This window comes from Pavona decussata, unplaced genomic scaffold (assembly GCF_977016875.1).
Source record: "Pavona decussata unplaced genomic scaffold, jaPavDecu1.1 SCAFFOLD_302, whole genome shotgun sequence".
Lineage (NCBI taxonomy): Eukaryota > Metazoa > Cnidaria > Anthozoa > Scleractinia > Agariciidae > Pavona > Pavona decussata.
The window spans coordinates 1885001-1910706 of NW_028145698.1; the positions used below are offsets into that span (position 1 = coordinate 1885001).

Consider the following 25706-nt stretch of genomic DNA (forward strand, 5'->3'; position numbering starts at 1 on the left):
AAAACCTCTCTTATTTGATATGATTAATGATGGATGGACGGACGGCCGGACAGACAGACAGACAGAAAAACAGGGAGGCAGGCAGATTAGAGTGATCTACTATTTTTAGTTCACGGATTTTAAAAAGGACTGTCTTTTTTAACATATCAACAGCATCAACAAAACAATTACCTTGTGTGTCAATTTACGTGATTCATATATACATAAAGGAATAAAAAAGAATACACGTTAAATGCTACTCTTTGATATTTACTTTCCGTTGACCTCTTTCATCAGCATGCCCGGAGCCTTGTGTTTGTTCACCCTGGCAGTACGATCGCACCTTGATAAATGTTTCGTGTGTAGGGAAACAACTGACGTCTATTCCTGGACCATTACCAAGCGATACTGGATTCCTGTAAGAACGTCCGTCTATCAATAACATAAGCACAAAACAATCATGGGTGAAATTCGAACCGGAATAACACTTCCAGCGCACATCATTTGTTCGCATTTATCAATATTTGCTCAAATACAAAACTAGTAATTTCACTCCAGACGATTCGAATTCTATTCAGTTTCTTTTCCTAGTGGCTTAGGAAAACTACTCAAACCAGCTATCCCCTGGCTAAATGCAGCAGTGCTATCAGTTCTCATACATCTCATTATTTTTTGCGTCCTCTGACTGGACGGAACTTGGCACCTGGTAACAAAGAAAGAAAGAAAGGAAGAATTTTTAAAGAAATGTCATATGTATCAGTTAAAAACATTTTTGCTATAAAAAGGACATCGCTATTTCCGATGTTTTATTAATCTCACAATAGAATAAAACGAGCTTTTATCTGACGCATTTCAATGAACCAATCCATTGAAGCATAAGCTGGTTATTACTTTTTGCCTCCTTTTGCGATGTTGTCTATGAGCTTCAGTTTGATAATGCGTTCCATGCTCAACCTACTATGCTTAAATTCTGTTCCCAGTTCCATCAAAAGATTAATTAATTTTAGCTCTTACATTTTCATTGGAAAGACGGCTGATGATTCACCTTATTTCAGAATCCCAAGTTAAAGGGATTTTTTTTTAGAATTCATTTTACTTTGTCAACAAACGAGGCAAAAATGAAGAATAGAAAGTTTTTGGCACTCCTTTCTTTTTCTTTTCTTTCTTTTTGTTTTAATCTTTGATGTCTTAGTGGAAACGCATCAAAACATAATGATAAGGGCGTTTATGATCGACATAACGATGATTATGAGAAAAAAGATTATAATAATTATGGTAATTATGCCTGTGTCCTTTAAGCATTTAATAGGGAATGTCTACTAACACCGAGCGAGGGGTGGCACATGATAAAAAAAATGAAAGTCCTTCAATAATTGACTAAGGATACCCTATGGTAGTTCTAGCAACGTGGTGGTTTTGATTTCTTAAATCTTTTTTTAAACCCGGAAAAACTGAATGAAATCTTTTCGGGCCCACGTGTAAAGAAGACCACCCAAAATAGACGTATGCCATGCCTTCCCTCAACTTCGCTTTGTTTAATTCGCATTGATCAAAAACCTCCTTTTAAGTTTGGAAATGTGCAGTTGAAGAGTAACAAATCGTTTGAGGCCAATAATAGATGTCTGCTTTAGTTTTGAAGGTCATGGGGAAGGCACTGAAAATTACTAAGATTGGCCCCGTCGAAATTCTCAATTTGGCGCACTTTTTCAGGAGAGATTTTCCCTACCCGGTAAAACACCGGATCACTTGATATTTAGAATTCTTGATTGACGAAATGTCGTTCTAAGACCAGGTTTAAAATTAGTTTCGGGCTTTCTATCAGCGCTGAGAACTAACGCTCTCAAAATACCGATAATTGCAACATTAATCTGTCAACAAGTGTAAACAATAAGCATGTTTCTGTCAAATTCGCCGAAGACTTATTGTAATTTTTTTCTTGTTTCCCTCAATATTACGATGGAACATAAAACAGGAAGCTCATATTTAGCTCACCTTGAATAAGATGTTATCTAAGTATCAGTTTCTTGGCTTAACGTACCATACAAAGCCACCATAGCTCGAAGGGTTGATAATTGATCTCCTTATTGACCAATCAGGACTAGGCTAGCTGCTATCACATTCACGTCTCTTGACAAATGCCAATTGAAGGGGAAAAAATCCTTTGACGGTAACAAAATGCTGTCCGCTCAAAGGAAATATTAACAAAAATGTCTAATTTTTGAGTTCTGCACATTCATCTCAGAAACCGCCGAACTTTACAATCTTCCGCTTTCGACTGTTTTTGATATTTTTTCGGTCACGCAACGGCTTCCCTTACTGTCTTTACTTCGGAGTGATTGGTTTTCCTTACATAATGGCCAAAATGAAATAACTAAATACATAAATAAATAAATAAATAAATAAATCCAAACATTAGGACGTCTGAAACTAGTTTCTTTAAAGTTATTTGAACATGCAAACGTGACTGTTCACGTATTAAGCGGCTTTTGAATTTCACCGTGAACAGTGATGTTCATTCAGGTTCACGGTCATTGTGTGGGCGTGAATTGTTTATTCACCAAAGATAATTGATACAACTTAGAGCTTGAATGATGTTTTAACGAAAGGAAATTGAACAGAAACCGGTATAAGGTGATATAAGAAAACTTTTTGAGTTTCTCATCCAGAATGACGGTAGTTCTTTTCGCATTTATTGGATTTGCCAACATAAGTAACAGCTAACAAGATAAAAGATATACAGACAGATAAAGAGTTCCGTGATCACTATGATGATAACAGTACCTGAAATAGGGTCGGGTGCATCAATTCCTCGTTAACAAGATCCTTCAAAAAGTTCAGTTTTCTGTTTAATCGTGAATTTTCACTGATCTGTAGCACTTTTTTTTTCTTTCTAAAAATTTGTTTATTTTAGTTACAATGATTTACTGTAGTCTTATAAAACACCGCCGCTCTGATTAAGATATTGTCACGCACCTGATGGACATCTCAAAATGATGCAGGAACAATTCACCAAATATACGTCTCTTTATACCATAAAATTTCTATATTATAAAACACTTTGTAATTTTTTTGTAATTTGCCGATAATTTCAATCATTCTAACAGCCATTTCGGTCACTCTGTGAAATTTGCGGATGTTTCAATTATCTGACAAGGTGAACAGGCAGAAAAAATCTTAGTAAACCGTTCAAATCTTCCGTTGATGCAACCCTAGTGCAGAACCGTTAAGACAACAACAAACGTATTGCATACCTCGTGAAAATCTACAGGACAGACACGTTTCGGGACAACGCTAGCAGTGTTGGAATAACTGATGTTTACTCCGAAGTTGAGCTTGTCTTAGCGTGCGCGTGACCCTTACTTCCTCTACATTTCTGCGCAGACCGTTAGAGTCTTGCCACAAGTCGTCTTTTTATACACCGAAAGAGTAACCAACAAGGCGACGGAGTCGTGAGGCGAACGCCTGACTGGACCCCACATAAACGGACTTGAGAAAGTGTAACGTAGGCCATTTCTCCTGCCTATCCCATCTCAGTGGGACATTAGCCGGTGCAGAGGTGCTGACCAATGACGAGATCCACCAGGGCTGTATAAACATGCTGCAATACTGAGAAGGTGAGAAAAGCAGACCGTGAGATAGGCAAGTCCGGTCCGTAGCTTTATTGCGAGAAACTGGTCTACTGTCTTTCGGTTAATACACCTTAATTTTGTCATATACGCTGCCCTCCTCTGTAACTGATTTGCGAACAATGGGCCAATTTAGTTTGGAAACAGTGCAATCCAAACGCAGCCTGATCCTACGCAGTCGTTTTTTTCAGGGACATCGTATTACCTGCTCCCCTAAAAGCGACTGCGTGGGAGTATAACCCAGACGTGACTAGTTTCTGTCTTTTTCGTCGCTGGTATTTTGAACTTTGAACTAATCACTACATAAATCAATAAATGATGCCGTGACCGCAGGCCTATTGTAGATGCTAGTGAGACGATACAGATAACAGGCCAGAAACTGCAAGCATTGGAGCCCGAGCCCTATGTTGCATAGGACTCCCTTTGGCTTGTCCTTTTACACAGTTCAGATTTTGAAGATAAAATACTTTTATTATATGACATCAGGAGCTACATTTAGGCCTTTAGACGCAGTAAATTCATACTTGGTATCTTCAGACGTCAGCCCTATTAGGTCTCAGCTAAAACGCTCATCGGAAAATGCAAGCCGGCGAACTCTGATGGTGAACAGAGGTGGCTTTGTCAGTACATACCAAGAAACAACACCACATGAGACAGGCGCCCTGTTTCGCGCAACACGTTCATCAGACACGCTGCGTCGCCAGCTCTCTAGTGATAAACATTCCGATGTCGCAGGTCACTTGATGTGCTACACGAACTTAAACAGGAGTTTGTATTCACTGTAAAGCAAGCAAATCTTTAGTGGAAGGCCCACATACCGGCGCTCTTTCAACAAAGATGCTGCAAGGGTCGACGTCCTAGAGCGACCTGAAGAGTTATCAGTTTTGGTTATCCGCGAAAACCAAAGTGTTTGATTTAGAAAACGCGATATATTCCATGGCATGTCAGCATAGCCCAAACTCTATCTAGACCTGGTCTTTTTTTCCTTTTTTGTCTTCTGAAGATGGAGAAGGAGAGGGAATCCCCTCCATAACTTCAAAAGTGTAAAAGGCATGGTAATGAGACTTCGTGGAGAGATTGTACGTTCAAGCATGTCTCCCCTGGGGTCCGCAACGGGACATGATGACATCATACGACAGCTAGACGTGATGGAAGCGGTCAGTCTTGTGGCCAACACGAGCACTCTCTACGGTGCGAAACGAGAAGTCCTTTGACAGAGCTTCAGTAGACCATGCGGAGAAGCTTGAGAGACAAACCAAGCTGTTATCAGTGGTCAGCGTAGTCAGTAAGAGAACAACTGACAAGATATGGTATGGATACTCGGGTCAAGTGCGTCACGAAGGACTAGGTTCTAACTCAGAAGTCCTATTTGACAGCCAACCAGAAGTAAAGCAGACCCTGCATGCAGCACTTGCAGGATCAGACCTTCGTGACATAAACACTGAAGCGTGATGAGTTGACCTCATTGCCTGATGAAGACTAGTAGTAAGCAGTCGAATCGTCTCGATCTACAACTTGAGTAACTACATCTAAAACAAACCATTTTTTAATTTATTACAATGCATCCTACCACGGTGCCAAATGATCCAGTTCAAGATCAATGATCGATGTGTGCTAAAGTAGCTATAGCAACCTTCACACCAGGTTTCTTCTTGCACCTTGCCTCGGAGAAAGCACTGGTGGATGATGAACCAAAAGCCGATATCGCGGTCGCAACATACGGGGACGGCTCCATTACCAGCCGCTGTTCGGGAAAATAATATTGCGATTTTCGCCATGATTTTGTTAGCGCGAAGGCTCGGCGCTGGTAAAAAGCCCGCAGCTATTTTTTAAACCTGATTTTAGAGCGATACATCCTCAATCTAGAATTTTAAATATGAAGGGATTTAGTGTTTTACCAGATCGCGAAATTCTCTATTAAAAAAGTGCGCCAAATTTAGAATTTGGAGCGATCGAATTTTTAAGATTTTTTTGTAGCTCCTCATGACCAGGAAAATTCATCCACTGGAGTATTTTTGGACTCAAATATTTAATAAACACTTCAAAGACAAATTTTCAAGAAGAAAACTGGGTTTTCTTTAATGCGAATTGAACAGAACGAACTTTACGAGAAGGTGTAAGCCATGTTTATTCCGGGTGTTTTTCAAACCACAAGGGGCCGTCACTGTTTTGTCTATTTCATTTCTTCCGGTTTAAAAAATATATTTCAGGAAAAAAAAAATCCTTCCACGGTTTTAAAACAACCATGGGGTATCTCTGAACGGAATATGAAGAGTTTTTAATTTTTTATCATGTGCCACTTATTTATGATTTCGCTCGGTCTCTGCAACTAAAGAAATCATTGGAAATGAGGTTATCCAGGATTTGAATCTGATTTTGAACCGGTCGCCTGCTTTAAACGCTCAGCCACTGATTGGAACCGACTACGCTGGCAATATGGTTGTTTATTAACTTATAATGGAAAGCTTCTGGTAGACATTTCAACAAATTTTCTGCAATTAGGATCACCTCCGTCACTACTCTCCCGCTCGATCGGTGATGCACGGCCAAATCCACGAAAGAAAATTGATTTCTAGTCCGCTCCCCCGTTACTGACTAGAAAGGGGGAGAACTCCCTGGAAAATATCATTCAAGAAAAAACAAACATATAAAATGGGATCATGATGATGTTAATTCTGCATAAACGATCATGTAGAAAAATGAAGGCAATGGAACTGCAACTGCTTTGTTCAGAGATCCTCTAAATCTCTTTATAGTCTTAAAATATAAGGGTCCAACCCTATATTTTGTTTAAACCCTTTCGTGATAGGAGAAAACTCAACGATTAACATAAACACATGATAAGTAAAAGAAGTGTGATTATGATGGACATGTTGGTATAAAATTTATTTATCTTTTGGCTCCTTTGAGAAAAAATGATTTTCAAATAAGACCATGTCATTATTATTTATTAAGACAAAAAAAATTGTTAACCAACATTAGTAAAGATGTACAGTATACCTTATACTACATGACCAAAAATAAGTCACATAATAGCAATCATCAAGGTGTGATTATTTGTTGACAGGAACTTGGCTTACAACAAGCTGAAGGAACTGCCCAAAGGAGTTTTTGCTAACAATACCCAGCTGTGGATGCTGTAAGTATAACTTCTTCTTTGTCTGTAAAATAATAATCGAGGGGCTAGTGTTCCTTGAAAAGAAATATTGCGTTTGTGTCTCCTATAATAAATTACAGTCTGCAAATGGAAGCGGATACTCTGTACACACTGGTTGATCCGCTGTAATTACCTTTGGTTGTGTATCGCAAAAAGCATGAAGACAGTTCTGTTTCATCCATAACCGTGCTGTTCTCGAATGAATCGAATGGATTACGTGTAGTCCTAAGTCGTTCTCCTTCTCTTTCGAACGAGCGTGAAGCGCGCGCAAGAGCATGGCAACGGTCCCCTATTTTACCGGGCCCGGAAATTGCCGGGAAAGATTACAGGTGCTTCGAGAAACGCATTATCGGGCCCGATAAAGTTTCCTGATAACGGCCCCTGAAGTTACCGGGACTTTCGAGAAACGGGCCCCCGATAATGCGTTTCTCGAAGCACCCGTAAACTTTCCCGGTAATTTCCGGGCCCGGTAAAATAGAGGACCGTTACCAGGCTCTTGCGCGCGCTTCACGATCGTTCGCAAGAGAAGGAGAACGACTTGGGACTACGCATAGTCCATTCGATTGATTCGATGGAAAAGCACGGTTATGAATGCGACAGGACTGTCTTCATGATTATTAGAGGACAGTGCAATACGTGCTAAGTTTAACTTTGAGTTTTTCGTTGTGTCAAAGAAGAGCAACTGAGAGAGATCATTATTTTGCATCATCATGGAAGCAATGATCAGTTGCCTGAAGTAGCTCGATTCTTGGTGTTTAGTATTAAGTGTAGAGAATATTGGGTATAAGGAATAATCTCACACAAGGTTTAAAACTGAAAAGCTATAGTTCAACTGGCGTGATTTAAGAGCCGTTGTCTGAGCAAACCGGGCAGGCGTCACGGATGGGGGTCGACCGATTTCCTTCATTTTTTAGCTGTTTTCTAGTTTGGTCAGTGATGTCGAAAGGCAATATTTTTATATTCCAACACCTTATAGTTTTCAAGATCCGACCACCCCCCCCCCCCCCCCCCCGTCAAAAAAAAAAAAAAAAAAAAAAATCGGCCGTTACGGACGAGAAATCCGGTAAAATTCAAATGCTTAACTTGACAAATTACTCGCTACTCAAATTCTGCCAACTTCGAGAATCTCTTATTTGGATAGTTTTTCTCTGATTCTAAGTCATCTCAAACTTTCTCGATACGTTTATTACCTCAAGAGAGAAATGATTCGTACGCAATAAAATTCGAAAGATAAACATGTGCGGTTTATTGACTTTTCGTAAGATCGTTTTCTCAAAAAGGCGGCCGTTTATGGTGAAAGAAAATAGTTGTAAGAAATCATTATCATCCCCTTAATACGGATAACGAAACTGAAGTTTGGGATCTACAAAATCAGAAGCGCTTTCAACCTTGATTTCAGGTGTATTTTATCCGTAATATTGGACAAAATAACATGTCACGCATATTGTCACGCACCTTTGTTGACAAAAATTTTGGCAAATTTTAATTTAAGCTGTGGCTCTTTTCCTTACAATTTGATTGGCTGCCGAAATAAGAGCCTTAATTTGTATTTAGAACCCTAAACTGGTCAATTAGTTCCCTTCTCTGATACATGTATACTTAATTTCTGATTTTTGTGATGTTTATATTCGATTCTTGATGCTTTTGAAGTGTTGCTGGAACTCAGCTCGCTTTGAAGCGTGGCAATCTCACGAGAGAAACAGTGAACAGCTTTCTCAAGCGTTGATTTTTTCCAGAGTTTCTGAGAGTCATAAAAATTCTTGGTCTGACAGTGATTAAACCTTTAAAGAAAGCGCTTAGTCCATCAATTTTTTTTGGGTCTAAATGGAACTGAGTATATGAAATAATATTTCATTAAAATATTCATTTCAAATAATATTCTTTTTTTTAATACGTAGCAACGCACTATATCAAACAAATGGCTCAACAATCAACGAAGGAAATGTTCTGTATTAGTTTAGCTAATGTTGATGCCTCAACTTATCTGTTAACATTCTTGAAATTTTAAATTTGCCTACAAATTTCGGAAAATAGCTCGTCAAACATTTTTCTCGTCGGAATTCACTCATCATTAGAAAAGCGGGGAAATGTTCAAACGTCGCATTTCACATGTGCCGAATAAAACTCGAGAATTAACTGCATGTGAAATGCGACCTTTGAATCAATTAAATTCGACAGTTTCGAATTAAATTCGACCTATGTCGAATCTGCGACTGGAACAGTCGAATATTCGACTTAAGTTCGACATTTGATTCAAACGTCGCATTTCACATGTGCCGAATATAATACATAAATTATAGTAAATTATTATTATTCATTTTCTAAACACAATCCGTAAATGCCATGCGCAGAAGAGTATAAACAGCACTTTGAAAAAATGGCGGGAAGCGAAGGAATGTGCAGTTCGTGCTTTTAAAAAACAAAATATACTTGTTTGACGTGTAGCAACTATTATTGTATGAGTCGCTCGGTGTTTGAAAACGAAAAGGACACTCCTTGGTGGAAAGAGGGAAAATCTGTGGCATATTGTGAGACGTGCTTCAATGAAACGATGAAAAGAGGCGGGTCGAGTGAAGGCCAAGTTGAGTCATCTTGGCTTTAACTCGACCCGCGCCTTTTCAGCACGCTGTTGGCAATGAAGATATTACTGATGTAAAGTACATGAAATGATTCATATATGAACTGCGGATGTAGATGAAAGTGAGAAGTGATCATAGCAGTGAATTTTCCACTTTATGCCATTGGAAATACAGAGAAGCCTGAAAAAAAATTCAGGCTTCAACGTTGAAGCCTGAATTTTTTTTCAGGCTTCTTATTTCCAATTGCATAAATTGGAAAATTCACTACGAAGATATTACTGCAAACAAGCCGCATTCGTCAACTCGTAGCACGGAAACAAAAACATTGAAGGCGGACGGAGTTAAATTCGACGTCTGAATCAAATGCCGCATTTAAGTATTTTAGTCGACTAAAATAGGAGTTATATTCGGCACATGTGAAATGCGACGCCGAACCAAGTGAACATAGAAGTTCACGACCTCCAGAATGAGCTGTTTGTTTTAAAACGCAAATTAACCCTGTGGTCCAGTTCCGGAACAAAATAATCCCACGATCGTCTCAATGAAATCTTGCAATCATGATTTACACAGCCATCTTTCCTCGCTGGGTATAAGTGGAAGAACGCGAGATCATCAAACTGTAGTTTGCTTGTGAACCGACCAGTTCCAGTTGGAGCGGGTAGGAAAAAGTCATTCTTACTTTTCCGGCATGAGAAAAGTTTGAGTGGCCAGTCTTCAGTTAATTTTTCTTTCCTCCATTAACAATTCCAACGAGAGAGCCGCAATGTTGATAGCCTTGCAAAATATGACGATTTTTAAGGTATTTGTAAGCCTTATCACATCGATCAATTAGCACTTAGGAAAGGAAATAAAATTCTCCAGGTAAATATTCTTTGTTTCTTACTGATCTGGCACAAGTCTTTTCATTTGAAGTGTTTGTTTGGGTAAGGTTTTTTTTTCTTCTTATCCCAGGTTATTACATATAGAAATCGTGTCACCTTTTTCTGTAAAAGTAGCTTAAGAAATAGAAGGAAAATATGTACTATGCCTGATTTCTGTGAAATGTTACCAAATGTTACCCCGCACAATCCTTGTCGTGTAAAGGGAGGGGTGGGGGAGGGGGGGGTGGGAGACTGTGTCTCTAAGGAGCGGGTTTTTGACGACGCCGGCACCACCTACAATATATGATGATTTTTGCAGTTTATGACCATGCGGCAAAAGTAGATCTCAGTAGCAAGGTTTATTGGTATTTATAAAGAAAATGGGGGTAACAGCAGAGTTTTCAGAGGTAATTCAATATATTACGTTGTGTCACCTTTGCAGTAGTCTTTGAACTTCCCATCGTCTATTTTTTAAGTTTGGCTGATTAGATCTCCTGTGAGATCCAACGTACAAGCAAGCAGGATCTTCGTTCACGGCTTTGTAGTTTTTAAAGTTATAATTCAGTAGCATTAATTCTAAAAAGATTTATAGTACATATCAATGCATGGCATCTTTTTTTTCTTTTTCAAATTGGAGCTAAATGATCTAAGAAGAACGCGCGGTTACCCCCATTTTTTTGATTTTATTATTCCTGGCGGACATTTGCTTTTCCTGGGATGTCATAAACCGCACAAAAAAACCTGTGCCTTTTCACGTTTCACATAAAATAGCGTGAACCTCTTGACTTTAGCTTCGCTTACTCGTCAAATGAAGCTGTTTTGCGACTCACTATGGTCAGTTCATGAAAAAAAGTGCGGTAATAGTAGCGGATCCAGTGGGAGGTTCCATGGGGTCCGGACCCCCCCCCCCCCCCCCCCTCCCCATAAGACCAGTGTTTTTTTGTATTTTTATTTATTTATTTATTTATTTATTTTTGTTCTTTTACTACTCGTTTGACACTAACACCTGACACTAAAATTCTTGCATCGCAAGATATCATAGCATATCACTATTGAATTAGTTGCCTTTTAAAAAAAAAGAAATCCTTTTGCCATAAAACTTAATTCTAGTGCTCTACAGTGCGCTACTCTGCTTTCTTTCAATCGGTTCCAACTGCCGTGGTGAAGCATGACAGTCTTCGTAATTTAGCAGAAAAGTAGCCTGCAAAACGGGCGTATCAGTTTTTTTTTGCGTTTCTTTCAGGCGAGCGGAGGCAGGAACAAGGCAAGCGCAAAGCAAGAGTGACGCGCAACGGGAGGGGCTCTCTCATCGCGCGTGACTTGCGCTCTGTGCTTGCCTCTGCTCGCCTGAAAAATGCCAAAAAAAAAAAAAGACAACGTTTGTTCTGCAGGCTAGCGGAAAGCTACAATTTGGCAACACCACTTACCTACACCGTCCACACTTCTTTCTGGGTTAAACTAAAGGCAATACTTTTTGGAAACATCGCACACCAAATTTACCACGACCGGGAAATCTTATGGAGTGTGTAAAATATGCTGACAGGGGGGGGGGGGGGGGGACTCGGTGGTGTAGGGCATAAGTAAAAACGTTTCAAAAGTTTGGAGCCCCCTCTCCTGGATCCGCCCGTGGGTACGGAGTGAGTTATGAACGATTTTTAAACATGAAATTTAATTTACCCACTTGTTTTCAACAATATAGAGAGAAATATCGGAAGAAATACTTACGTAGTTCTCACGTAACCGGCAAACGCAAAATAGCCTGTTGTCACGTAGAAAAAGCGACCGGCGAGGGGCAAAAAATGGCGGGAAAATCGTGGTCACGTGTTTTTTTTTTTTTTTTTTGCCGTTCGCATTTCACGTTTACGCGATGCTAATTAAATCTCTCTAATATTTGTGCAAGCACCTTTGAGACTACGAAATTGTTTTTAAAAATTTACCAGAACACAAATAGCTGTGGTTGGTTAGTGTTCTGTCACATTGATGTCACCATGGGAACCAAGTTTTGACAACCCGTTTTTCAAGAGAAAGGAAAATTCCTATTTTTAGCTGAAGAAAAATTACCTTTGTCACAGTAACATTTATGTTTGTAGATCATATTTAATACTGTTGTTTTAGTGCCAGTCTGACGTATTGTACGGTGGCTGGGCTCCTGACGGTGGACAGAAAGTGGTAAATTTAGCCCTCCTCCCACCCCTGGAAAACGTGTTAATGAAATCCACTTGCATACTTGAGCAAATGAAATGAAATCATATGAAATCCGCGCCGCTGAAATTGAAAGGTCATGCCTTTTGAATGAAAATTAGTTGAACCAGTGTTTTATTCAGAAGTTTAGCAAGATTTAAAAAAGCGACGCGATGGAAAATCCGAGAATATAAACAGTCATAGCGTTTTACATTTAGGTATATCCATCAAACAAATGTAGTGTAAGCTTTTATATCCAAACTTGAAGAATTTGTAGCTAAAGTGTGCGTGACAATGTGCGTGACATGTTATTTTGTCCAATATTACGGATAAAATACACCTAAAATCAAGGTTGAAAGCGATTCTGATTTTGTAGATCCCAAACTTCAGTTTCGTTATTCGTGTTAAGGGGATGATAATGATTTCTTACAACTATTTTCTTTCACCATAAACGGCCGCCTTTTTGAGAAAACGATCTTTAATACGAAAAGTCAATAAACACACATGTTTATCTTTCGAATTTTATTACGTACGAATCATTTTTCCTCTCTTGAGGTAATAAACGTATCGAGAAAGTTTGAGATGACTTAGAATCAGAGAAAAACTATCCAAATAAGAGATTCTCGAAGTTGGTAGAATTTGAGTAGCGAGTAATTTGTCAACGCGTTACCGAAGTTAAGCATTTGAATTTTACCGGATTTCTCGTCCGTAACGGCCGAGTTTTGGGGGGGTGGTCGGATCTCGAAAACTATAAGGTGTTGGAATATAAAAATATTGCCTTTCAACATCACTGACCGAAACTAGGAAACAGCTAAAAAATGATGGAAATCGGCCGACCCCTATCCGTGACGCCTGCCCGGTTTTCTCAGACAACGGCTCTTAATCGTTTTTTTGCGGCAGATGCCAAATCGACTTATGTACACTGTTTTGTATCACACAACAAGGTGCGATCAATTGAAATACGACTGAAACTATTTTGCGAAAAGAGGGATGGTTTTTTTGTTCTTTATTCTCGTTTTTCTATCGTGACTACAGAACGCTTCTTGTTCTTTTTACCTCTAGCTAATGCAGCAAACACCATTTGTGTATTTCGACGACCGCGCCTGATACGACTCTCATCGCTTTCTCTCATGTATACGTTTATTTGTAGCATGTCAGATTTCTGACTTCCTCCTACTTATGAAAATTCTGCAAATTAACACAAAGAATTTCGAATGATATATTAAGCCATAAAAGAAAACAGTTTCGCTTGCTGTAGGATTAGTTAATTTAGTTTACATGACAGGAAACCCTTTTATGCTAAAAGGAAGCCATTTCGGAGTAATAAAAATGTGCGCCTTGTTTACCTGACAAAATATTGATTTATTTTTTCTTCCATCGTTTGTTGATAATAAGAATAAAATAGTAATATTTCAAATTTATATAGCGCCTATATGCAAACACCCTAAGCGGTTTTCAAACATTCTCTAAAACATCCTCTAAAACAACACGACAGCAACAGTAGTACTACTCCTGTATTTACGTTTGCTTCCGGAGCCAGCGGGCAGCTTTTCGCTGTATTTCTCCGCAATTCGTCTCCAAGTTCATTCACAAGCCACTAAATTCTCGCTCGTGAAAGCCGGAATCTTTCTATGACTTCACAGTCAGCCATGTCGGCCAAAATGGGTCGTCTTTGATAAGACCGAGGTCTTCTAACTAAACAAAAAAGTCCGCCTCCGGCCGCTATTTTGTTTAGTGTCGCAACATTTGCGATTTCCCGGTAACTTTACGGGAGGTCATGTCCTCCCGTAAATTATCGGGATCGTAAATAACGGGAGCTTCGAGAAACACCCGTTAAATTATCGGGGACTTAACGGGCCAATACCGGGCCCGATATAACCTGCAATCATACCCTCCCTCCCTCCCCACATCTCATCCCGGGGAAAGAGGGCATGATACATTTACTTGTCGGATTACATGTTCAAAAGCCAGATTCTGGTTTTTTCTCTGATTGGTCGAAAAACGAAAGATTCTTTGAGCCACGTTCTAATTGGTTACATGATTGCGTGTTTGACTTCCGGTGTAATTCAAGATTATGGCGACCGCCGAGAGCGAATTTTTCGCTGCTTTTACTTCCTCTCTTGAAGACTTTATCCATAAATCTTTAAAGGATGAACTGACAGAATGCATCCGAAGGATCGTTTGCTTAAAAGGAGATGTTTTAGCCGTCCTTCCAACGAGATTTGGCTAGAGTGTCATGTATCTGTTGATTTCAAAGCCACAGTGAAAGCCAAGATGAAAAAATTACATGCTTCGAGTGGTTTCGAAACATCTGTTGTTGTAGTGAGTCCCCTGGAGTACATACAAAAACAAAAAGTCGAAAATGTTGAAAAAGAGGAGTTTGGAATCACTGCAGCCTCAATTGGGGAATCCGTCGAGGTCGACAGAGAAATTGAGACAGGGAACGTCGACATTGTTTACGCAATGATATGCTAAACATCGATGGAGAAAGGCGTTACGCGCGGTGTGGCAATCTTCACCAGACGAAGGTTTTGGTAGTCGATAAAGTTTCACACAGTTGCAACCTGGTAAGTTCAATACAGCATGATAATGTCGACGTTCGAGCAGACGTTTTTCACGCTCGCTTGGAATGAAGCTGAAGCATTTATAAATACGTTGAAAAACTGTGAAACGCTGTCTCGTCGATTCATTCCTAAAAGTTTGGAAATAATTAATTTCGAGTGCTCAGCTCTTATCGGCCTAGAGAAAGCCATTGTGTAGTTTTAGAAATTTTAGAATTGGCATTTAAAATCATAGATTTCATTTGTTCGTAGCATAATATTGAGTGTTAAAAAATATTTTAAAATTTTGAGAATTAGCTGAAGATGTATTCATTTCCGGTAAAATCTGGTTGGCTTGCTTTAAAAGCATGACACAAGAACACATCACGTAAGCAAACAAGGGGCGGCAGACGACTCATCCAGTAATTGTATCAGGCGTCTTTGTTTTTTCTCCCTTCTCCCAAACGCCGACTCTTGCGCTGCCACACTTTCGCTCTCCCCCGGAAAAAAGAACGCCTGATCGCAGGTTAGGCCCGATAAGTTACCGAGTCTTTCAAGAAACGGGCCCCATGCAGAGGCCTAAGCCACGGCGCCATAAAACAGTTAATCTGAGAACTAAAATCAATGCAACTAAGGGAATGATTGAAAATGTGATTCAGCCAGGATCTGAACCTGGATCTCCAAATTATGGGTCGGAGACCTTAACCACTCGGCCACTGAAGAAAAACACGCTTGCAACGAGGCTGATTATTGCAAGCTTTGAGAAAAATTTCAATACATTTTCTGCAATCAGGATCATCTCACTGCTAGCTCCCGCTCGATCATCGGTGATGCACGGCCAAATCTATACCAAAGAAAATTGATTTCTATTCCGCTCCCCCCTTACTCACAAGAAAGGGAGGAGGCTTGAAATCGATTTTCTTTAATTGATGGTGATGCTTATCAGAAATTTTCTGGAATGTTTACAGCTGGATTTTAACTCATTTTTTATCTATTAGAAAGTAACTCTCACATACTCACAAGTTACATTTCATGCTAACAAATTAGACGACCGCATTGAAAAACTAGCCAAGAAAGAGGCATTTATCGCTTTAAACGACCACAAGCTTAATTTTAACGACCATCCGACATGCGGTCTTACTAACTCTTCCAAAAAATCGGTATAATGAGCGAACAGATCCTCGATGAAATTACCACCTCTATTAATTATTAACTACAAATTCTAATTTTAAAACTTCATTTTAAATTCTTCAATATTTCTCATTTCTCTCAATTTAACCAATCCTTCTAGAAAAACTATCTCCTCCCAAATATACCCAAAAATCACCCAAACCACAACATAGATTCACGGGACGAACATAAAGTTTTTTAATTGCTTGAAACGTGAACGATATATTTCCATTAAAGCCATGTTAAGTGCGGTAAAATGGCGTTTACGTTAAGTCCCCCCTTAATTGCCCACATCCAGAGAAGAAACATGGACAACTGCTTCAGAAATGGTCTCTCTTAGGTGATTTGTTAACAGTCCCTGGAAAACCTTATTCAAGAAAAAATAAGCCTATAGAATGGGATTATGCTTCAACGGTCATGTAGAAAAATCGAGGCAATGGAACTGCAACTTTGTTTAGAGAGTCTCTAAATCTCTTTATAGTCTTAGAATATTAGGGTCCTACCCTATATTTTGTTTAAAGCCATAAGTGATAGAAGAAAACTCAACGATAGACATAAACACATGATAGGTAAAAGAAGTTTGATTATAATCGACTTGTTGGTATAACATTTATTTATCTTTTGGCTCCTTTGACGAAAAATGAGTTTCAAATAAGACCTTGTGAATATTATTTATTTAGACAAAAAATAAATCGGTTAACCAACACTAGTAAAGATGTACATTTATAGCTTATACTACACAAGTAACATGATAGCCATCATTAAGGTGTGATTATTTGTTCATAGGAACTTGACTGACAACGAGCTGAACAAACTGCCCAAAGGAGTTTTTGCTAACAATACCCAGCTGCGGTGGCTGTAAGTATAACTTCTTCTATGTCTATCAATTAATAATCGAGCGGCTGGTTTTGTTTGAAAAGAAATATTGTGTCTCGTATAATAAATTCGTTTTTGCAGCCTTTATTCATTAACTAGGCATGAATCAATTCTCAGTCAAAAACTGAAAAGGAGTCATAAATTTACTGGTCAGAACACGTGGTCGTTTAAAAGTATCGCCGTTTGTGTTGTAAACTTATTAGGGAACTTAAGCACCGGACGTTTTTGGGGCGACGGCGACGTCTACAAACGAGCCAGCCTGGGTAAGAGGGCGCCGTCGTTCCCGCCAAAATCCAAACTTAAGCAAAGAGGTGTTTTTGCGACGGCAACCCTTTCGAAAACTGCATGGAACAGCTTGAGAAGACCTCTGTGAAAAATGTCTTTTCGTGAAACAATAGAGATGCTGTTCGGCTGGCATATGATGGTAAAATAATTTCTGATGAAGAATTCTTGGTCTTGTGGGAGAGCTGCCGTTCCAAGAACCCAGATTTTCCGCACAGTTCGTATGCAAGATTTGATCTTGAAGACATCAACGAAGCCGAATGTTTGGCAGAGTTCAGAGTCGATTATCGAGCTTGTTCAATCTTTCCTGGATTGACTCCCAGATTTTGCCACGGTCTGGACTGCCCTTCTTGAACTGAAACAATTCGCTAGCAATCATTTAACGCAACAGGAGAATGTCGTGGTCATCAGTCAGTTCCATTACAGGTTGTTTTTAGATAGCCATCTTCACGCTAGAGGCTTAAAAGTTCAAAAAATGACTGTAAATACTTGACAATTACTCGTACAAGCGCCAACACAATAGAATAATATTTTAAGCATCGATAAGTACAAAACATTGAGGGCAAAATGATATAAAGGAACGAAAATCATGAAGGCGAAACTCACGTTTTACACGCAACGTCAAAATAAGCAAAACAAAGTAGGCGCCGAGTCGCGACGGCTGATCATGTCGGCGGGAAACGTGGATCGGAAGTAAATTTGACTTCCGGTCGACGTCGCCCCGTAGAAAACGTCTGGTGCTTAAGTTCACTATTGGTGTGGGGGGAGGGGGGGGGGGGGCATGCTTTAGAAGGTAAAATGAGGAAATTTTTTGAGTTACGAGAGCTACTTAAAGATCTTTGGTTATATTTGATGCATACGGAATGGATACGCCTTCCCGCAGTGGACATCTCAACAGTATTTGGATAAAAAAATTATCACAAAAGGGTAAACGGGAGTTGGACGACGCCATTTGCATCAATACAATAATCTTTGTTTGCATTCGTTGGCTGATAAGCTGCCATTTAATGCATTCTGTAAGGACCGGTTTACAAGCTACTACCTGTCAGCGGATTTGGTGGCTCCACAGTATTGGAAAACGAATCCCCTCTGTATTTTGACAGACGATTTACAGCCAAAGGCGTCCGGATTCAGGAAATATGGTGAAAAGCATCAGTTTCTTATAAAATCGGGGAGACACTTTCGTACGGACCGCAATGTCAATAAAATTAAAAAAAAAATTAACGTACACGTACGAAATACGCAGGGATACATCTGGTATCATGACCCCGGCAATCTTAGAATTTTCTCAAAATTCGAACTTTGTACATCAAGTAGTTTTTGAGAAATTGACCTTTCAATCTGTCTATCCTTTACAAAGTATGTACGCCCTTGTTGCAACTCTTTCCATCCAGCTGTTGCGCGTTCTTTGAAAATTTTAACAGCTGGTGAATTCCTGTAACGTTAGGAGTAGCCAGCGTGTTAGACTCTAGGACAAAGGAAGGTGGAAGGGAATCGGACACGTGGGAAGCGAGGGATCCGATGCTAGGATCGGTAGGACAAAGATAAAAGGAAACACGGTATCGTAGCGCAACGTCCACCTCTATTGCAACATTTTTACTTGAATTATATTTACAATTTACAATTATAAGCGTATAAACTGTAACTGTAAGCTTGTTGGGTCCTTATTGGTCGTCCGATGTAATAACCTTTGATTCTATAACGCGGGAACTTGAATTACGGCATATTTGCACTTATAACGGATGACTAGAAATGTAGCGGCCTTTGCGCGTGATATCTTGAAGTGGAAAGTTTTTTCCCCCATCCAACGGACTTGGAAATTCCACATATTGACGTATTTTACATATGCCTGACAAAAACAAACATTAAAACAAATCCCGCCATTTAAGAGTGTTTCTGTGTCTACTCTTATTAAGTATGCATAATTAATGTCTCTTTGTTTTCAAATAACAAGGAAGTAGTCGGAAGTAATGACTCACTCATTCCATAAACTGACACGGTCGTATATTTAAAAGTTTTAGCCAATACAGTGTGTGGATATCATTTAAACTTACAAAGAACTTGGAGAATCCGCATTTTTTTCGTTGGTAGGTACTTGAATAACAACCAGCTGAAAGAACTGCCCAAAGGAGTTTTTGAACGTTTGTTTTGTTTTTCTGTTTTGCTTTTTACACAAAACAAAAGACGTAGTCATCTAGAAAAAAAAAAGTGGAAATTTGTTGAGCCGTTTTAGCCATTGAAAGATCTTTGCTTAGGTTTGATACGGAATTTATAAGCCTTCTTGCAGTAACAACGCGAACAGTATATGGATTATAAATTTGTAACAAAAGGGGAAACCAGAGTTCCATCACAGCATTTATGTTAACAGAAGAGTCTTTGCGGAGCCGTAACCAGGATAAGACATATTGGATTAAAAAGCGTTCTGTGGTTAAAAATGTTAAAAAAATGAGCTTTCTGCTATCAGTCTATAGCCTTCAACGAATGAAAAATGTGGCGCGTAAACGGAAATATATACAAAAAGGGTGCTAAAACTTGAGAATAACAAAAGAAGTGTGAAAAAGCTAAAAGATAAAAATTTAAATGAGGACTAATTACAATAAAATGGAATATTGCCTAGGCAACGGTTTTGGGTTATTACCCGCGTCTACAATTTTTACTGTGTGTCGGGATTCGAGTGTTTTATGTACGCGGTAACCGTCACGAACATTGTCGAAATCAATGCAACGATTGTTTTTTCACGCATGATTGGCAACATTAGAGCCGTTAGAATAGTTCTTTAAGTTGCGTTGATGTTCCTTTTTGCGGATTTGGAGGCATCTTCCAGTTTCTCCTATATAGTTCCAAGGAAAGGTTTACATGGAATTTTGTAAACAACATTGCATTGAAGATCCAAGGGTTGTCTGAACTTTGGACACGGGAATTCTTGTTGAATGGTTTTGAGTGGTTTGTTGACAACATGGGTATCATTTTTGCTTTTAAACCCGCAAAAAGGACCATGGCAAAATATGGCATTATTCTATGGTATCGCGATTTCTCTATAGTTCTGTCTTACGCGAGAGACGTCAATATCACGCGGTATTGCCGTGTCACTTCTGCGGGCTGTGATTGGTTCCAAAATAGTAATTGAGATTGCGACACTCAGCTGGGTTACCCAGTCCGTACGCATTAAATTCGAACTGTTCTGTCAGTTCTGTGATTGGTCAAAACTGACTGTGACTGGCGTCGCTTTATTCAAATGGTTTTCCGAACTCTCATGCAGAGTTGATTGAACTTTTCGTTTACTGATTGAAAACGGGCTTCAGTGCTCTCATTTCAACAATTTTCGTCGAATTTACCCCTTCACTGGAAATCTTCATTACAAATGGTATGTTCATTATACAATACTTTTCAATTCATTTTAATAAAAACCTGAAATTCTAAGAGATCTGAAATGGCGGTTAGTGATTAAATTATCAAAACTTCAAAACAAACTTCCAAAACAATCAAGCGTTTCCAATTAAAAATTATTCCGATTGTCTTCAGCTTAAGTCTTGTAGATTCATTTTTCCATTAACAGAGGAAATGTCACTTTAACAACGTTTAACATTGTCATGAAATTGAACGTCACTTGCCATTTGGGAAGTAAATGTTAATCTGGCAAGAGTTCAAAATGGAACAATTAAAAAGATTGGAGAACAACTGTCACTGTTCGGCGCTCGTCGCGTTTACAGTTGTGGCCGTGCTGTTGTAAACAGCTGTAGAGCATCTTCCCGGTTCTATCAGTCGATCAAACATTTCCTTCTGGGTTTCTACGGCGTTTTGACTGTAGGACTGGATGGAGGTAGCCTTTTGGTAGGCGTGCCAAGCGAGCTCAGAGATTGCCAGTGGATCAAAATGACCTCGAAGACTTTGAATTGATTGAATAGCTGTTTTTCGACCCGCGGAGTTGGTAAAGTTTCCCTCGTTTTGGATATCTGTCTTCTCGACCATTCTTTTCATGATGTTGGCCAGTCCGTCTCTCTTCAGTGGAAGCTTCTCATACCAGATGTCTTCTCTGGATGGGCTGGAAAAAAAATTCACCGATACCCTCTGGTCTGTGGCTTAAATACTTCTTTAACGCAAGGTACGGATCTCTCTCACCATCCTTTCCATGAAATATTTGTTGCACTTTCGTCTTGCTTTTGGGTTGTCAGTTACGTTTCCCCGGCCGGTTCTCGTTTTTGTGGAACGCTCTGTGTATTCATAGAATTTTCCTCGGTCTGTGAAGTCCTGAACCTTACAGTGGAAGTGTTCTTATCGGCCTCTCATGCCTAACAATATGGTGTTGTTCCACCATATAAGATGTAATAACTGTCGCGGAATTATCAAACCAATAGCACCACTCGTCCACAGCTTTTCTATATGACTTTCATCCAACGGATCAGGCCTTTAGTTGCTTCGGCCTTTAGTTGCTTTCTCTTTGAAGCGAGCTTCTTCTTAAGATTTTCATCCTCTCAGATGTCGAAAGACTCGTCGTCCTTTCTTTCGAGGAAAAATCTTCTTAAACCATTTTGGTAAGTGCCCAGGGTGGACGGCTCGTATTATTTGCCAAGCCTACCTTTTCTTGTATCTCGTATTTCGAGAAAGAAGTGCTTCAGCAGGTCGGCGGCGTTGGCTTTGTTGATGCTTGTCAACTGCAGTTTCTAACCATATCGATCATTGTACCAAGCTTGAAGGCGACGAGCAGCACTCAGTTCTTTTGACAGTGTTCTTCGCGACCTGCTTTTTTTCTGGAACTCTTCAATCTCCTCGTCGTCTAAGATAACAATGCTACTTCTTTTCTTTCTCGGCTTAGTTTGGGGCTCAGTTTTGTCAGATTTCGGCTCGCTATCTTTACTTGGCGACTCTCTTGTTTCGCTTTCGGTATCGATGTTGTCAAACAGTCCGGCTCAGTTATCAAATTTGATAACCGGGACCAAAACAAACTATTAGCCAATCAAACCGCAAGTTACAGTTCACGTGACATGTTATCATAGCAACCGTCTTCTTTCAATATGGTGGCCATTTCAATATGGAAACATTTTGATGGGGCTCTAATTCAACATTCGATTTCGGTCGCACAGTGAATTGTCATGTACACAAGGAAAGGTTTAGAATAGGAATTTTGCCCTGACATCAGGAAAATACGGAACAATCTTTGTACATAGTACAAAGCTCATTTTGATTTCTATCGAAAGCCTCATAGCGTCGCGGTGGTGGACCGAGGAAACCTCGAGCGGCTTTGGCTGACGCACAGAATTCCTGAGCGATAGCCGATCAAAAAGAAATACCAATCCCAAGAAAATAACTTCCATCAAAGATGCGTGTTTATTGCATAAACATTAACATGATTTGAACTTCTTGTTGCCTAGCTCCTCTCCTTCTTGTCCTTCGTCAATCTGTATGAATGAAGAAATTTTGCGTTATAACTAACTTTTGGGACTTCAAATAAATTTTTTTTTCTTTCTTGTACCAGGGATTTCAAAAGTGCAGGAGGCGATGATTCGATTGAGCAGCGACGTGTGTAGAGTCGCTTTGATCTGTCCTAGATAACTGAAGCGACGTACTGCAATAGAAGTAAAATAAAAAAAAATAAAATAGAAGTGCAACGGCCAAGTCTCGTTTAAATTGTTCTTGAAAGGGTGAATTGAGGTTGTTTGCTGTGGCTCAAAGCTCGAACTGTTATGAGTCTGGCATTACACGGGCTTAAAAAACCAAGCATAAATTTGTAAAGGATTGGGAAAATCGTAAAATCGTACTGTGAAGGCATACCTCAACGTCCGGCATGTCACCTTCATCACCTAGCTCTGAAACCAATCTCTGTGGTTACTGTCGGCTGGCTGGTTAAAATCTAACGACGAGAACAGAAATAAAAATATGACAGTCATGTAAATGTAAGCTTAAATGTACCACCTAGAAAAATACGAATTATTTCCGTTCGTACGGTATCCATATTAGTAACGATACTGAACAAGACAAAGACATGTAATTGCCAAGGAGGCATTTCCGGAACAAAGCGTTCGATAATTTTCGACTGAGTTGTTTATCAAAATCGTTCCTGGATAACTTAATTTTGAAATCCTTCCCCTTCATCACTAGACTTTCCCGCAATCCATGAGCTCCTTTTTCTCTCTATTAAGAAAGTATTGTACTCGGCCTTAGTGGCCTATTTGCTTGCCAGCAATATCCTCAACGTACACGCTTTTTTGGCGCTCTTGGACATCAAGACAATGTTCGACAATTCGTCCGGTATTTCTTCCACCGAGGGCAACTCGCATTGTAAGTTAAAAAGGATCGTTTCCAAAGGTTAAGTAGCTATTTTCTCTCGGTGGAAATCCGTAATGCTGCCTTCATTTCTAGTCATCCTAGAAGCACCAGTAATTAACAATGGCGGTCAGTAGCGGAATCAGACCGCAAATCAAAATATTATAGTGCCCTCTTACAATTTTTCATGCCCTCCGATAAATAAGTGTTGAATCGAAAGATATATTAATGAAGATCACGACATTTTTTCTTCGTGTACCACAAAAATCTACAACTACCTTAAAATTGATGGCAAAGACAATAAACATACCTGAAAGAGACTGTCATTTCGTACCAACTCTTCAAATCGCAAGGGAAGATCTCGCATAATTCTTTCCCGATGGTCGTCATTTTTGTAGGGCCTTGAAGTTTATTGTTCTATCGACGTTTTCGCCTGGAATTCTGGGTATGGAACTCGAACACAACCGAAAAATTACCGAAACAATTGAACGCTCTCCGAAAACTCACCGAGCTCTGAGCTGGCGCCATGTTGTGACGTCACGCGGTTATCAAATTTGATCAACATTTGGCATTTCGCCCAATTCATCACCACAGGAAACGATATGGGACCTCGACAACTCTTCCATTGAATTTCCACGCTACTGCTGTTTCAATTAAACGATTTTAGACATTTAGACACAAAAAATTACGAAATTGCCGGCAAATTTCAAAAATCCCGCGACGAAATTTGTTTGCGCGTGCAAAATGTTGCCATGGATACGTTTGCAGGTGGCAAGAATATACATTTTGACCAGGCGCGAAATAATTTATTTTCAGTTTTACTTGTCTATATAATGGATAAATCGCGATACAAAATTAATTGCGATTTTGAGACGACAATACCGCATTATATTGATGGCGTTGGAAGAAAAAAATCCGTATTGGGTTTCGTCGCTACGCGACTCCGCCCAATACGGTATAAAATTTTCCCCAACTAGCCGTCAATATAATGCGGTATTGTCGTCTCAAAATGGCAATCAGTTTTTAATATCAGAAGAAATAAACATGCTTAGAGAAGACTTGCTAAACATGCAATGTTATTGCTTTCGCCGAAGGGCATAACCGTCAAATTGAAGTACCATGGCAAAGCTTAGGGGTCACAGCTTGCGGTCGACAAGGTCGCAGGTGACAAGTCATAGGTTACCGGTATAAGAAAGACAGAAACATAGAGTGACCAAGAAAGCGGTCATTGCGCTTGTGGTCACTATCGACTTGGGTGAGAGATTCAAGAGAAACGCAATGGCAGATGATGAGCCATGAAATATGTTAGTTAAGTCGTTTAAACAGAGATCAACTTTGGATTCCATAAATTTGAAAAGTATGTTAACTTATTTCTATCTATCAGAAAGTATATCTCACATAAGCACAAGTTACATTTCGTGCCAACAAATTACACGACCGCATTGAAAAACTCGCAAAGAAAAAAGAATTTAACACTTTAAATGACACCAGCGTAATAAAAACTGAAAAGGAGTCTAAAATGTTCCGATCAGTAAAGATGGTCGTTTAAAAGTGTTCCCTTTCGTGTTGTGAACTTATTGGGGGCATGCTTTAGAACAAAGAAGAGGAAAGTTATTGAGTTACAAAGGAGATTGAAAGATCTCTGGTTATATTTGATGCATGCGGAATGGTAAGCCTTCCCGCAGTGGACATCTCGACAGTATTTGGATGACAAATTTTTAACAAAAGGGGAAACGGGAGTTTAATGGCACCTTTTATATCAATACAAGAATTTTTTTTTTGTCGTTTGTGATAAGCTGCAATTTATTGCCTTTTGTAGGGCCGCTTTACAAGCTACTACCTGTCGACGGATTTGGCGGCTCGAGAGTATCCGAAAACGAATCTCTTGTGTATTTTCACAAACGCTTTACAGCCAATGGCGTCCTGATTCAGGAAATATGTTGACGAGCAACAGTTTTTTTTTTATTAAGTCGGGCAGACACTTTCGTACAAACCGCAATGTCAATAAAAATAAAATAAAAAAAATAAAAAAAGGGATGTCGTAATACACTTACGATTTACGCTGGGATGCACCTGGTATCATGTGAGCCGGCCTTAAGTTGAAATACCCCGGCAATATTATAATTTTCTCAAAATTCGAACATTGTACAAAAAGTAGTTTTTTAGAAATTGAACTAGCCTTTAAAAAGTATGTA

At 39.4% G+C, this 25706-nt stretch overlaps 1 protein-coding gene, 1 long non-coding RNA gene and 1 pseudogene across 3 annotated transcripts in view; 1 reads left to right on the plus strand and 2 right to left on the minus strand.

Annotated features, from left to right (window-relative positions):
• The window catches only part of LOC146454426 (uncharacterized), a 328274-nt gene that overhangs the window by 196894 nt on the left and 105674 nt on the right, over positions 1–25706 (plus strand). Inside the window, exons 11-13 of the mRNA XM_085095575.1 lie at positions 277–397; positions 6673–6744; positions 16879–16950. Of these exons, the coding sequence (XP_084951701.1) occupies positions 277–397; positions 6673–6744; positions 16879–16950 (265 nt within the window). The remainder of the gene's footprint in view (positions 1–276; positions 398–6672; positions 6745–16878; positions 16951–25706) is intronic.
• Positions 1–25706, minus strand: part of LOC146454428 (uncharacterized) — a 205343-nt pseudogene that overhangs the window by 167870 nt on the left and 11767 nt on the right. The gene's annotated exons all lie outside the window — the stretch shown is intronic.
• On the minus strand, positions 22421–24829 carry LOC146454439 (uncharacterized). Its single transcript, XR_014859271.1, has 3 exons — positions 23448–24829; positions 23020–23098; positions 22421–22646 (listed from the first exon to the last, which is right to left on the minus strand). It is a non-coding gene; the product is annotated as an uncharacterized LOC146454439 (long non-coding RNA).